This window comes from Amblyomma americanum, chromosome 3 (assembly GCF_052857255.1).
Source record: "Amblyomma americanum isolate KBUSLIRL-KWMA chromosome 3, ASM5285725v1, whole genome shotgun sequence".
NCBI classification, from domain to species: domain Eukaryota; kingdom Metazoa; phylum Arthropoda; class Arachnida; order Ixodida; family Ixodidae; genus Amblyomma; species Amblyomma americanum.
In genome coordinates, this window is record NC_135499.1 from 210,632,679 (window position 1) to 210,646,080 (window position 13,402).

General features: G+C 47.6%; 1 protein-coding gene across 1 annotated transcript in view; it reads right to left on the reverse strand.

Moving 5' to 3' along the window:
• Positions 1 to 262: 262 nt before the first annotated feature.
• Elk (Eag-like K[+] channel) overlaps positions 263 to 13,402 on the reverse strand; it is a 74,413-nt gene continuing 61,273 nt past the window's right edge. Inside the window, exons 9-13 of the mRNA XM_077659834.1 lie at positions 13,177 to 13,359; positions 9,951 to 10,400; positions 8,895 to 9,118; positions 7,506 to 7,830; positions 263 to 6,608 (exon numbers count right to left, since the gene is read on the reverse strand). Coding sequence (XP_077515960.1) covers positions 5,950 to 6,608; positions 7,506 to 7,830; positions 8,895 to 9,118; positions 9,951 to 10,400; positions 13,177 to 13,359 — 1,841 coding nt within the window. The 3' untranslated portion in view covers positions 263 to 5,949. The remainder of the gene's footprint in view (positions 6,609 to 7,505; positions 7,831 to 8,894; positions 9,119 to 9,950; positions 10,401 to 13,176; positions 13,360 to 13,402) is intronic.

Sequence of the window (13,402 nt, forward strand, 5' to 3'; positions counted from 1 at the left end):
TAAATAGTTTACCTTCCTCCTTTATCCACGCTCTTTCTGCCATTGTCCTCCCGCTCGAGTCTAGTTCTGCGCTAAGGTTTCAACAGTGAGCGATCGAACGCCAGGAGCTTTGTTAGTGTTTATTGGCATTCTATCTCTATCGGATAACTGTTCGGACGAACGCTGTTATTTCAACGTGAACACGCACACAGACATGCGCACGCATGCTCACACACACAAAGGATAAAGCGAGTGAACGGGAAGGGTAGAAAGAGGCTTAGTAATTGTTTCTCGAACGTTTTATTCGCAATATTAACCGACGCTTACAAATCGTCTGCATTGTGGTGCTTCTTCCGCCCCGCTCGTTTGTGATGACAGAGTGAAAGAAGACAGAGGAAGAACAACGCTAAAGAGTAAAACCTTGACGAGAATAACAGGAGAGGAAATGAAAGAAGTGCCCTTGACTCGTATCGTGAGAGGCGGGGCCACATGGAATACTTTAAAGGTATTCGGATGACAAGGAACAACGGACACTCTATGTACAGAGGCAACGGATAAGAAGGACGAAGACAACCCCGTAATTGAAAAGAAAGAAAAAGAAAAACTCCCGATAAACATACACGGTGACAATGTGTGGTGGAAATAAATAAAAGCAACGTTAATAAGGACGAAAATAGTATTTCCGCATCTCGTCCGAAAGCTTGCAAACTTTCCAACAACTTCCAACATGTAGGCACGCAGGTTTTCTTTCTTGCCGCTCGTACACGATGTACAGTCCGAAACAGTGTAAAAGGGAACGCACTGTTAGCATGTCTTTGACGATTATTCACCAACTATGAGCGACAGCCATGTTTTATCTTCTCAAAGATTCACGATTCTTTTAATTTGCAGGTTATCATGTGGAGATAATTATAATTTTGAATGTTGAGTGCAAGGTAAGTGTTCCCTTTTACACTGCTCCTACATGTACAAACGCAAATGTGTACATACACTGGCCGCTCTCTGTTTGAACGCGGTCTTTACGCCCCGCTATACAGCGGCTGTTCCTCGCCGCAAGAGGGCGGACAGCGGCTCCGCGGGAGCTTCAAGTTGCCCTTATAGCTGAGCTTAAGGACCCAACAACTTCTTATTGCGGGTATCACCAAACATGTACGGCGGCTGGGATACGCTTCACACATTGTACAGCACGTATGCTATACACGACAATGCTACCTTACGTATTCGCACAGCATTATTAGAACCGTCTGCACACCGCACGCGAACCGAGATGGAGGGCGTTTCTTTTTGACATCCACTAGCAACACTCCTCGGTCTCTGTGCATTCACAAAACGAGGCCTTTGTTTCGATAGCTTTTCATCTAGTGCTCGACGCGTTTGTAGCGCACGTATATATAAATAACGAAAGCAACGTCCTAAGTGAGAGAAAAGTTTGAAACCATTCGCAGTGACCGTTGCCTTGCCCCGAGTGGCATAGTTTTACCGAACCCGTTTCTGCGCTCGACGAAGATTTGTCGTACAACTTCGCGCGACACGTTGCGCTCAGGAATGAAGTGAACGCATTTCTATTTGCTCTTAATCTCAAAGCTAGAAGTAGAGGAAAAAGGAAAGCGCTGCTATCTGAGTCTACAGTGCACGAATTGCAGGGAAACCATTCGGCCTGACCATCTCACCGAAGTTTAGTCTCCAACACGTGTGGGGAAAACTGATACGGCTGAGTAACGCAATTAAGCCGGAGGAAAAATTCAAGAAGGGCTCAAGCAAGAGCAGCTAACGTTTGTCTACATTTTTTTCTTCTTTCACTTAAAGCTCGTCGGTCACGTCTGAAGGCGTGAATACTCCTTGTGACGTCCGCACAATAAATCACACCCTCTGTACAATGCATTACATTTCGGAGCACTTTTTACGAGTAGTTGCTGATCGATGAAACGTGTATAAATAGTTCAATCTTGAGTTTCGGTATTGTAAAAAAGAAAGTACTGGGTCTTTCAATACTGTCGAAAGAAGACCGTTATATGAAGACCGTTAGCGGCAGTTGTATTTTCACTGGGTATATTTATTTCGGCAGTGGCGTTCAACTAAGCTCGTCGCACGAAAAGAGCGGTTCGAGCTCCCCTTTTTTCTTCAATGTACTGCCTTAATCAACCACAACAACCTATATTGATACACTTAAATGGGCCCCGCCGCCTTCTACCCTTCCGTTTTGAATAAAAAACGATTTAAATCAATGAAATCGCTTTTTATTGATTAATGCAAAATAAATGAGCTTGTTTAAAACTTTCTGACCTCCATTTTCTGAGCACTTGCGCAATTCCGAATATTAGCCACGTGTGCGCACCCATGCTTGATTGTCTGGTCGCGCCCTCTATCGAGAACTGCACCAAGTACATATTTGGTGTCACACGACTGCCATACAGCCCACCTCTAAGAAAAGTTCACCTCTGATAACAAAATAAGCTACGCGAATCAATGGCCTTTTACCTTGAAAGACGGTTTTGAGCTCTGATTACAGACAACAGTGAAGTTGGCTAGTATACAACTGGCAAGTTTTCTTTATTTTCTTTAATACTTGACCTGAATATTTGACGCTAGACGCTGCATCGCGCCTAAATGTGCCCTTCGTCAAGCCATCGCAGAGTTACTTAAAGAATAACGCTCTAGTACGCTCACTGCCAAACAGTGAACCGCATAAGACACGGTCTTCACGAGGTTGCTCTAATACTGCCCCTTATTTTGAATCCATGCTTTCATCGGTGTCGCTTCGCACCAATGTTAGAAAACAAACAGGTTGCTGCGACTGCACTGCGCATTTCGAAACGGCCTTTCGGATGCACTTGACAACGGTTGAAGAGTTTGAGAACGCGTTATTTGTCTGAATTATTCATGACTGTAGCTACACATGTGTATTATAAGACACTGCTCTTGCTTTGTGGTCCGTTAATGCGGTAACAAGCAGGCTCGTTGCTTGAAACTCTAAAGTAAATGGCTGTGATATTATGGTGGAAAGAAGCTCGCGAAGCGGGCAGTTGTGCGGCACTGCAACTGATCAAAACCGCCCTTGAACATCGTCCTTTTGGTCTTGTCAGTCAAGAGCACATAAGTCGCGCAAAAGTAACAGATGGGTCGAACGCTTGCTTGTGTAAAGTACCGTCATTTTGAGGCCCTCGGTAGAAAAAAAAAGTAATGATTTTATCACTAGCCAGTAATGTAATGTCAAAAAAATTCTCTCTCACTGGCCCTCTAAGCAAATAATTCACATGATACAGGCAGTACGAGTACCTGAATGTTAAAGCAAAGGCGAGGACATTGTCTGAGACAGCACAGTGCCCGCCGCATGCCCACAGCGCGAAAAGTGTCTATGTTGCTAGGTGCTCTGTGATACCCATGTCATGAAATGAACGAGTAAAAGCGAAAAGGAATGGAAGAGAAGATTGCACTGGACAGACATATTTATGTAAAAGGAAGACCAACCAATAGGATTAAGGATACAAAATTTGGCAATTGCAATAAACCACGTTGCTGAGTGGGCCAACTTACAGTGGCATTTTGTGTTCATGCTTTACACGTTGTGTACACGGATCGGCCAAAACCTGTGATGAGATCCAATGTTCATTTCTTGCGCGACAGCTGCTTGCTAGCGTAGTCGGTTTGGAAGTACAGGAAAACCTTTATTTATATTGGAGGACGTTTGGAAACGAAGGCCACGCGCATCAGAGTGCAGTCGCTGCAGGTATTGCCGGGCATGCTGTTTAATAAATATTTTCTCCCCAATTGCTGTTTTTCCTGCCATCAAAATAGCATTTTGGCTTTCGAACAAAACTGTAACGCTATTAACTGCAGTGGTACGAATTCAATTTGGACGCAGAAGTCTTTATAACCAGGAAAAAAATGTTGTGAATAATTTAATTGTGATTGCTTTATTTAAATCTTGATTATTTGAATTTGATAGTGGTAAAATATGCTGGATTAACTTAAGCATTATGGTCGTATTATTTGTTTTTTTTTTCATCCATAACCACAAGCATGGCGTAGCCATTCTATAGCCGAAATTCTAGATCAGGACCTACAAGTGCGAAAGTAAAGATTTCTTGTTTTGCTTTCAGCGTCTTAATCTCTTTTCAGTCGCCAAATAAACATGAGATAATATGATGTAGATCTGCATCCGGAAAAGCTGCCTGTGTACTTAGGGTACCAGAAACAACACGGACGCGACCAGCTGAGTTAGAATGATGTAGTTTCAGCTCCCAGCAAAGGGGCCTTGTTCACAATGAAGTTATCACCGAGGTGGCTCTCTTTATACCATTTTGAATAACCGCTCATTTTGAATAATCAAATATTTAGGGTATGCTGAGAGATCTAACAAAATGATCTGTGACAGAGGCTAATGAATGTGAAGCTTGCGATAGCATTGGTAACGTTAATTTTTGGTCGACTTCAGTTGAGAAATTATGTTCATAAATACATTTCGGTGTTGCTGTTGTTTAGAACTTTACATGCATAACATTCCTAATTTTAGTGCCGGAAACCCAGCTGTAACCTTTCAAAATCGGCCGCTCTAAACAGCAGCTTGTGTTGCTCACAGCAACATGTTCGACTATGAAGTGGGATCAAAAACTGTGACGCTTGACGCTTTTGCCCTTTTAGGTTACACTACGCCGTAAGAGCAGGTTATTAAAGCGCATCGATTTCTGGCAGGTTCGCAGGGGCTTTGCCTTACCGAAGCGGTTGCTTAAAACCAGGAGCCACCTGCGTCAAACGTAACGGCATGAAACAAAAGCACAAGATCAGACGTTCGTAACAGCATGTGCGTGTGAAGCACGAGGAGAGAGAGGAAAAACAAACAAACATGGTTTGCATATTACAAAATCGACGCTCGTCTGTGACCAACCCAAGTATATATTGCTGACCACCGGCATTGCTCGGCCGGCTTACCCGAGAACGCCTGACTGCTTCACCTGCGAAAGAAGACCGGGAACCTGTCGAAGCGACAGGTGCACAGGACGAAGGGAACGGAGCAGGCAAGTCCCGAAGAAGTCTTTTTCTCTCCCACGCTACCGCCTATGTACAGCAGGGCTATGCATGGAGCTGGGACTTCGCAGCAGTCTAAACGAGGTGCAAGAGGCCCACGGCTTCGAACTCGGGGCTCGTGCCGCGCGTCGCTCGAAGCACAGCGATTGGGTGCGATGCTCTACACTTGGCAACGGAAAGCAGCGAGCGCAGTGCGTAGCAGAACAAGCGTCCGAGGAGATGTGTGCGGGGTTGTCGGCCGCGCTCGAGACCCACAGAGCACGCGCGCACTGAAGTCACCGCGGGGCCTGAGAGGCCCTGCGCTCCGGTCTTGTCATCGCGATCGTGAAGCAATTGTTGATGTGAGACGAAATGAACGGGTGACGTGCCGTTAATGTTGGAGCAAGGTAAAACCTTCGAGGTTGCAAGCAGCACAAATGAAGGCGATGCATCGACGCGCAAGTTCGGTCTGTGTCAGCCGTAGCAGCAACGTAAGAGCAATAAAAAAATTAAAAGTCAAGCTTTGAAAAAGGAACGCGTTCTCTGGTGGCGTCAAAGTAATTGCAATAACGCGCGGTGGCGTTGCGTTGGTCTTGCGCGAAGCAGCTGCGGTGCCTCAGAAGATGAGCTGTTGTCTAAGTGCAGTGAGACAACGTCGCGAAAACTCCGCGATGCCTTGGAACTCGTGCGATGTCGCACTCTTGTCTTGGTGGGACTGGAGCGAAGCGCATGCCTACGCCAATCTAAGATATCCGCTTACTGAAAGATACTCGGCAGTCCACGTGGGGCTGTGGCTCCTACGCTGTGCAGCGCTGAGATCTTAGGGTGTGGTCTGTTGATTGTTTCCCCACTGAATCTCTCAAGAACTGTACAAGCCAGCCGGACTCGTTTGCGAGGGCGCCGAACAGCGGCTCCACTGAAGAGCTGGACGGGTGTCGGAGTGACCATCGGAGACACGCGCACTGGCTACAGTTCCGTCGAGAGCCGCCGGCGCAGAGATTCTTCGACGTCGATCACGTGGTCGGGTCTTCCGGGCGACGCCGGCACCTCGGAGAACTCGGTGGACACCTGCCATGAGCGCGAGGATAGCGTCGTCGACGGTACGAGGTGGTCCCTGGACACACTGAGCAGGGCACTGTCCTCGGACGACGAAGCGATGCAGCGGCGGGGAGACGGATGCCCGATGACGAACTTGACCCTCTCCTCGTTGGACGAGCCCGAGGAGTAGCCCGAGTTCGGAGGAGGCGAGCCCGAGTCGGCCATCTTGATGAGCATCTCTTCCAATAGGCTACAGTCTGTCTGCGAGCCCTGGTGCGACACGCGTAGCTGCGACTGCGGCGTCGTCGCGCTGAAGGGCGGGCTCTGCAGGCCGTTGGGCGACGCCAGCGGTTGCTGCTGCGCCGGGTGCTGAGGGGCGCCGCCCGGCGGCGGAGTGGCGGGCGACCGCGCCGCCAGCTGGACGCACCCGCTGCACAGCTGCTGCAGGAGGCGGGCGCTGGCGCGGAGCTCTTGCGTCAGGCCGCCCACGTCCTGGGAGACGCTTTTGAGCTGCGCGTCCAACCGCTCCACGCTGCCCCGGAGCTGCTCCATCTCGTCGCGAAGCTCGAATAGCTCCACGGAGCGGCCTGCGGAGGAACGTGCACGCGTCAGCGGAAGCGCGCGAGGGACCGTTGCATTAGCAGAAAGCCCATCACCGACCATAGCTCGCATTCGATTCTGTCGCGTACGTACCATTGCTCATGAGGTACACGAGAAATGAGGTATATCGCTAGAAAAGCAATGCCCATGGCCTTAAGACAGCTAGACTTGAGGACGTCACCAGGGCGCCTACTTTAGGGTGGGAGCAAAGGTTTTTAATAGTCTGTTCAGAAGTGCGCAAAAGTTTGCTTGAGTATTTATTGTGTGAGACAGGAAAAAGGGGAATTAGTCCACAAGTCCTTTCCCTAAAGGGAAGGCCTGCATACATAACCTCCATGCGGATGGGTGCGTTAAAAAAGAATGCGGAAGATTTTTAAGAGATGGAAGCTGCTCTCCCTATGGGGACATCAGCTTTAAGAAATCGCGATTCACTGACGGGTCGTCCCAGATCTGAGTAATAGACTTATGGGTGGCTGCTGAGGAAATGCGACGACGTTTAACTCTTAACTGTTTCAGTTTTATAGCCTGAAGCAGGAGTTCCCCGCAAACCTGTAGGCAAAGCAGTGTTACCACAGTATGGTAGTAAATAGCGCGTAAAGACGAAGTACAGGCGATAACCCTAGGACAAGCGCTAATATGCCACTTAACATTAATTCCCGAGGGAAACGTGTTAATGGGAAACGTAAAACCGAACAAAAAATTTCAAAAGCAACAATCGTCAAAAGATCGAATCGCCAAACCTCAGATGCCTGAAAACAAGGACCAGAAGCTCCATAGCACAGTTTGCTGTATCGTCGACGTCAAGTTAAAACTGCACTGTTTGCTGTGCCTGCTGTCTGCATTCAGCTTTCTCTGTGGGCATTACTGACAGATAGCACGCTGACCTAGATGCGGCAATGTGGCGACGGGCCGCAGCTTCTCCATGGCTACGGACGTGGGCGTGCGGAAAGGAGAGCTGAGGGCCGACGTGCGCCTCGCGAATGGCGCCGCTTCGACGCGGCTCGTCATCGGAGGTGCCGGCGCAGGCGCAGGCGTGCGGCTGGCCACTGTGGCAGCGGGTGGCTCCCACGAGTCCTCCTTGAGCTTGGCGCCACTCTCCTGGCCATTGGAGACTGGGGAGCCCGGTGCCGTCTCGTCGCTTCCAGTCTCCTCGTCGTCCTCCGATATCGACGGCAGAGTCAGCGAACACACGCCGTTCGTCTCTTCGGCCTGCGTCGAGGGAGATCAGTAAGCAGTCCGCTTATGAGTGCCAACGTGCAAACGCGGTGCCAATTCAGCACTTCGCGTTACCGCAGCAAACCGCTGCATTGTTGTGGATCAACATCATAATATGAAAGAAAAATAAATACTGCCGATTTTTGAGATCGGAGGATCCTTGTGCTATGAAGCAATTCATTACCAGCCAAAATTTTTTTCAGCTTAAAGGTACAAAAACACAGGCAGATAAAATGACAGGTAGCGCGGCGGAAAGAAAGTTACCGTGCCATTAGACCAGAATGACACGCCGCGGTCCCAGTTGTTAATCGTTCGACTGAGGCCAAAGTATTCACCTGTGCCAGCGGTTGGCATTTGCGAGTGGTGTCATCACATGATCTGTATCAACACCTTTCAGGTCAAACTTACTGCCTTTTTGGTGCTTTAAGAACTAGCTCTGCCGCCAGTATGCCCGAGTTCAGTCATCACATCTCATTTCATTCATCACCAACCAGAAAAAGAAGCCCTACGTAGGAAAGTGAGCCATGACAAATATCACTAATTACAAACGGAACAAGTTAATCATCATATTATAGAGACACTGAGGACAAACTGAAGTTGGTCTGTATGGACAAATTACCGCGTCCTATTGACAAAGACGCCACTTTCACTGAAAACAAGCTTTTATAAGCTTAAAAAGGCAACAAAAACAAACAAAACCGTAATACAGATGTTGCCACACCGGCCGTTTTCGTAAGCCAACTGCGGAGCGTGATAACATTTTTGTGCGGGTCCCTGAGGCTAGGCTACACCGCAATTCTCTTCCAAACAGTGATCATAGAGTCAGTTTCGGTCTTGATGTCACAAGCATCATCAAAACCAGAAACAGCCATAGAACACATTTTTACCAATAGTAAAAATTGGATGATATTGCCCTGAGTGTCCATTTAGGAATTTGTTTTTGTGACGTTGGTGCTGCCTCCTGCGGGAAATCTGTATGAAAATTTTAGAAAGCGATGTGTATTGCGAGCTGCACAACCTGACACTGTTCTGTAGAAGGCCGGGTGGGGGTGGCATACCTCATTCTCGTAGCCTTCCCTCAGGTTGTAGGTGAGGTCGTGCACAATGTCGTGGCAGAAGCTTTCGGCGAACTCTGGATATAGCTTGAGCACTTCGAGCAGGCCCGGGATGAAAAGGCACTTGAGGTCGCAGTAGGTCAGGGCCTTGACGTCGCTGCTTGACTTCATGACGGTCTCGGTACCGGCCGTCAATGAAATGTCGCTGCCCACAAGGTCCCCCTTGCCTGCATGGAAGCATAGAAATAGTCCATTCAAGCCCAAGAACGTTATAAAGCTTAATGAGTTTCATAGCAGAGGCACGATGGCGTATAGGCCAGCAGAATGTAATCACGCGGGAACACAGCTGGTGATACCCCATGGAAGAAACGAAGGGAACCGCATTCATAAAGTAGAAGAAAACAAAGCGAATGACATTTTCAGATTAGGACAGAAAAGAAACAAGAACTCGCACGCAACAAGTGGTGCTTTATGGTTACAAAAGGACCGAGAGGTGTATTGCTGCTTTAGCCTAGATGCTTTAGGCGTTAAAACAAGGTAAGTGAGGCAATTTTTTCTCCTTGCTATAGCTAGCTGCCAGACAGAACAACTATATAAAAGCTGGAAATTACTGCAGGCACATTTAGCTGCGTCTTCTAGATGTGCATCCTATTAATTCTCGAAGAGCCAGTTCCACCTGGGGTGATAAATTTCGCGTTGAGCCGCCGATCAATTTAGCTGTGCTCCGTTCAAGCGAATTCGAGACGTAGTATACAGTAAATGGCAATACACATTCTTTCTTCCCATGAACAGCAAGTGTGGCTCATTGTAAGAACGCATGCATCGTTAGATGATTTAGTAGACTGAATATCCAAGCCTGGGAAACGATGTGCACCTCTGTTGTAAACTGTGGGGCGGCATAGGGTACCTCCAAATTTGAATCGAGGATTCCCTTTCCGACTTTTGTGCGTTTTAGCGTGCCGACGAAACAGCGTCTCCAGTCTGCCCTTCATAAACATGCATGCGCAGTCTACGCTCAGCCTTTCGCCATGGGCATCATTGGAGCAGCCTCCATCGCACCTAGGATGGCGACGACCATGCTCTCCTGAAGCACCTCCATGGAGCCGTTGCAGACGAGGTGGATGTAGTTGAGCGCGTCGCCCTTGTGCACCAGGTACTCGCCGGGCGCGCAGAAGTTGCTGCGCACGTGGCGCGACAGGAGCTTGAGGCAGCCCTGCGGCGCCGGCTCGAAGATGGGCAGCGAGAGGATCTCCTTGTGCAAGTGCATGGACACGTCGCCCAGCAGCTCGTCGGGGAACTCGCGCAGCACGTCGCTCGGGTCGATGCCGTTGTTGAGCGACCAGGTGGTCTGGAAGAAGTCCATCATGCGCTGCCGCAGCTGCTTGGGGAGCTGATGGAGCCGGAAGAAATCCTTCAGGTCCCGCAGCTTGGTCTGGTACAGCGACCGCCGCGCGTACATGCGCTGGATGATGGCCGTCACGTTCCCAAACACCACGGCGTGCATCAGCGCTGCAAAATACCAAAGGAATATATATATCTCATTTCAACAGAAAAAAAAGGCAGACGCCGACCAAAGGCTTTTGTCAAAACCGACGTTTTGGCTGCCATACGGAAGCCTTGTTCAATAAATTTTTATTGTAGAACCGCGACGCTTAAATAGGCTTCAATAATCGTCCCAGGCATCTTTTTTTCTGTTGAAATGAGTTACTTACTACCAGACCAGACGAGATTTCGTCAGACCTTAGATTTAATGAATATATATATATATATATATATATATATATATATATATATATATATATATATATATATATATATATATATATATATATATATATATATATATATATATATATATATATATATATATATATATATACTTCACTGGACATTCAACAACAAGCGCCATCTTTTGACCGTTGGTAGCGAATACCGCGTAAATTAAAGGGGATGCTTTAAACTTATCATTTTGAGAAAACTAGAGAGTCAAGAGAGATTCTGCGCGAACGTAGTGATTATAGTGGCAGACTCTTCCTCCTCGCTGCAAAACCTGACCTAAAAAATTCTTTCAGCGCTCACAGCAACTATTTCCGATGGCCATAAAAAATCAATGGGCTGCGCCGAACATTCGAAATTCCCACTGCGGGCGGACGGACGGACGGATGGATGGATGGATGGATGGATGGATGGATGGAAGGATGGGTGGATGGGTGGATGGATGAATGGGTAGATGGGTGGATGGGTCGGTGGGTGGGTGAATGGATGGGTAGGTGGGTGGGTGGATGGGTTGGTGGATGGATGGATGGATGGATGGATGGATGAATGGATGGATGTATGGAAGGTAGGAGCGTCCCCTTTGAAACGGGGTGATGGCAGCTGCCACCATGCTCAGCTTTTTTCCCTTTTTGTTTAACGGTGTTGTAAGTTGTTAAAATTCGCCATTTTCTTTAAATACGTCTTCCTACACTTTTAACCTTATGTCACCTCTCTGCTTTTGAGCCACCAATCTTTCAATCGCTTTTTGCTAATTTCCACTGCAGGTTTATTTACATGACTATTGTTATCTCTAAACCATAGGGCCCCAGGAAGAGTGACTGTGCCAGCATCGACATCGGGATGGATACCATCACATTTTAGTAGGAGGTGTTCTATTGTTTCTACAGATTTACCACACACACTACATGTGTCATCTTCTTTGTTAAATTTCTTTTTGTAGCTGCGCGTTCTCAGACATCCTGACCTAGCTTCAAAGAGTAGGGCACTGCCTCAAGTTATGAAACGCTTCCTTCCTGATCTGCCTTTTCCAGTATCGATATAGTTCTACACTATGCTTCTTTTCCATTGAATTTATCCAACTGTTACCCTCCGCGTTATTAACCTGTCTTTTAATGCTCTATCTTTCTACGGCCTCGTGTCTGGCATACTTACTGGTTAGCTTCCCAGTTCTTTTCCGCCACTGTGAGTCAACGCTCTTTCTGTATAGGTATTTAAATACTTTAGCTGCCCACCTGTTATCATCCAATTGCCTCAGGCGTTCTATAGTATTTTACTCTGAGCCTCTCGTGCTTCGAACGATGCCCAGCCCATATCTCCCTTTACTGCCTCGTTTGTAGTTTTCCCGTGGGCACCTAGTGCTAATCTTCCAAAAGCTCTCTGATTTACTTCTAATCTCGACTGAACTTCTGCCCTTAAGCATAGAACCGCATTCCCAAAAGTAAGCGCCGACACCATTATTCCTCTCCAAATACCTCTCAGTACTTCATACCTGTTATACCCCCCCCCCCCCACCCCCCCCAAATGCCCTATGTTTCCTTACCACGGCATCTCTTCGCCCTTTTGCTATGAGAGACTGCTTGTGCTTTTCCGTGTACATCTGCCCTTCGTTTACGTATGCCCCGAGATATTTGTATTCGGCCACTCGGGGTATTTAATGGCCTTGTTTTGCAAGTTCCTGATCAGTTGTATCATTGAAAATCATCACACCTGACTTAGCTGCGTTAAAACTGAAATCTTGATTGTCTCCGTCATCTCCACAGCAATTAACCAGAGTTTGCAAATCTTCCTGGCTACCTGCTAACAGTACAATTTCGTCCGCATACATTAAGCCCGGAAGTCGTTGCTCAACAATCTTTCCGCCTAATCTGTACGACAAATTATAACCTAGATTGCTTTCTTGTAGCCTTATTTCCATACTTATCATATAAAGCATGAACAGCAGTGATGATAGAGGGCAATCTTGCCTTAATCCTTTGTATACCTCGACAGTTGTCGTACTCCTAATTCCTTCCCATGTTATTTCAACTTTATTTTCTCGATACATTTCCTGTAGAAAATCAATTACCTCATGACCGATACCTTCATATTTTAATATGTTCTACAGGAGTTCCCTGTTCACATTGTCGTATGCACCTCTTATGTCCAGGAAGGCTAAATACAGAGGTCTGTTTTCCGTCTTATCTATTTCTATGCACTTGGTAAGCACGAACAGGCTATCATCTAAGCGCCTACCACTTCTGAACCCGTTCTGAAGTTCTCCGAGCACCCTATTACTTTCTACCCTTGACTGCATATTTAATTTTACCGCCTGCATCACCAGCCTGTATATAACTGTTGTTATCGTAATCGTTTTCAACGATTATATGTTTTCAACGCCACGCTGCTCGTGGTGGCAGCCACGCAAACTAGAAGTGTTTGTCCAGATTTCGTGGGCTTGGATCCGGAGTAGGACCTAACCGCGCAAGCGACCGGCAAAATGTTAGCGTGCAAGCGTCGTGAATGCGCTCACCTCCGATGAGCATCGTGAGGATGGAGAACACCTTTTCGGCGTTGGTGTTGGCCGCCACGTTTCCGAAGCCCACGCTGGTGAGCGAGCTGGTGGTGAAGTAGAGCGCCGTGATGTACGTGGCCGCCATGTCGAGTGGCCGCAGAACGTCGTACTGCAGCTTCATGGACAGCTGGTTCAGCCAGCCTGCGTCATCCAAGCGAGAGGCAGTTAAGCTCGAGTGAAGAGC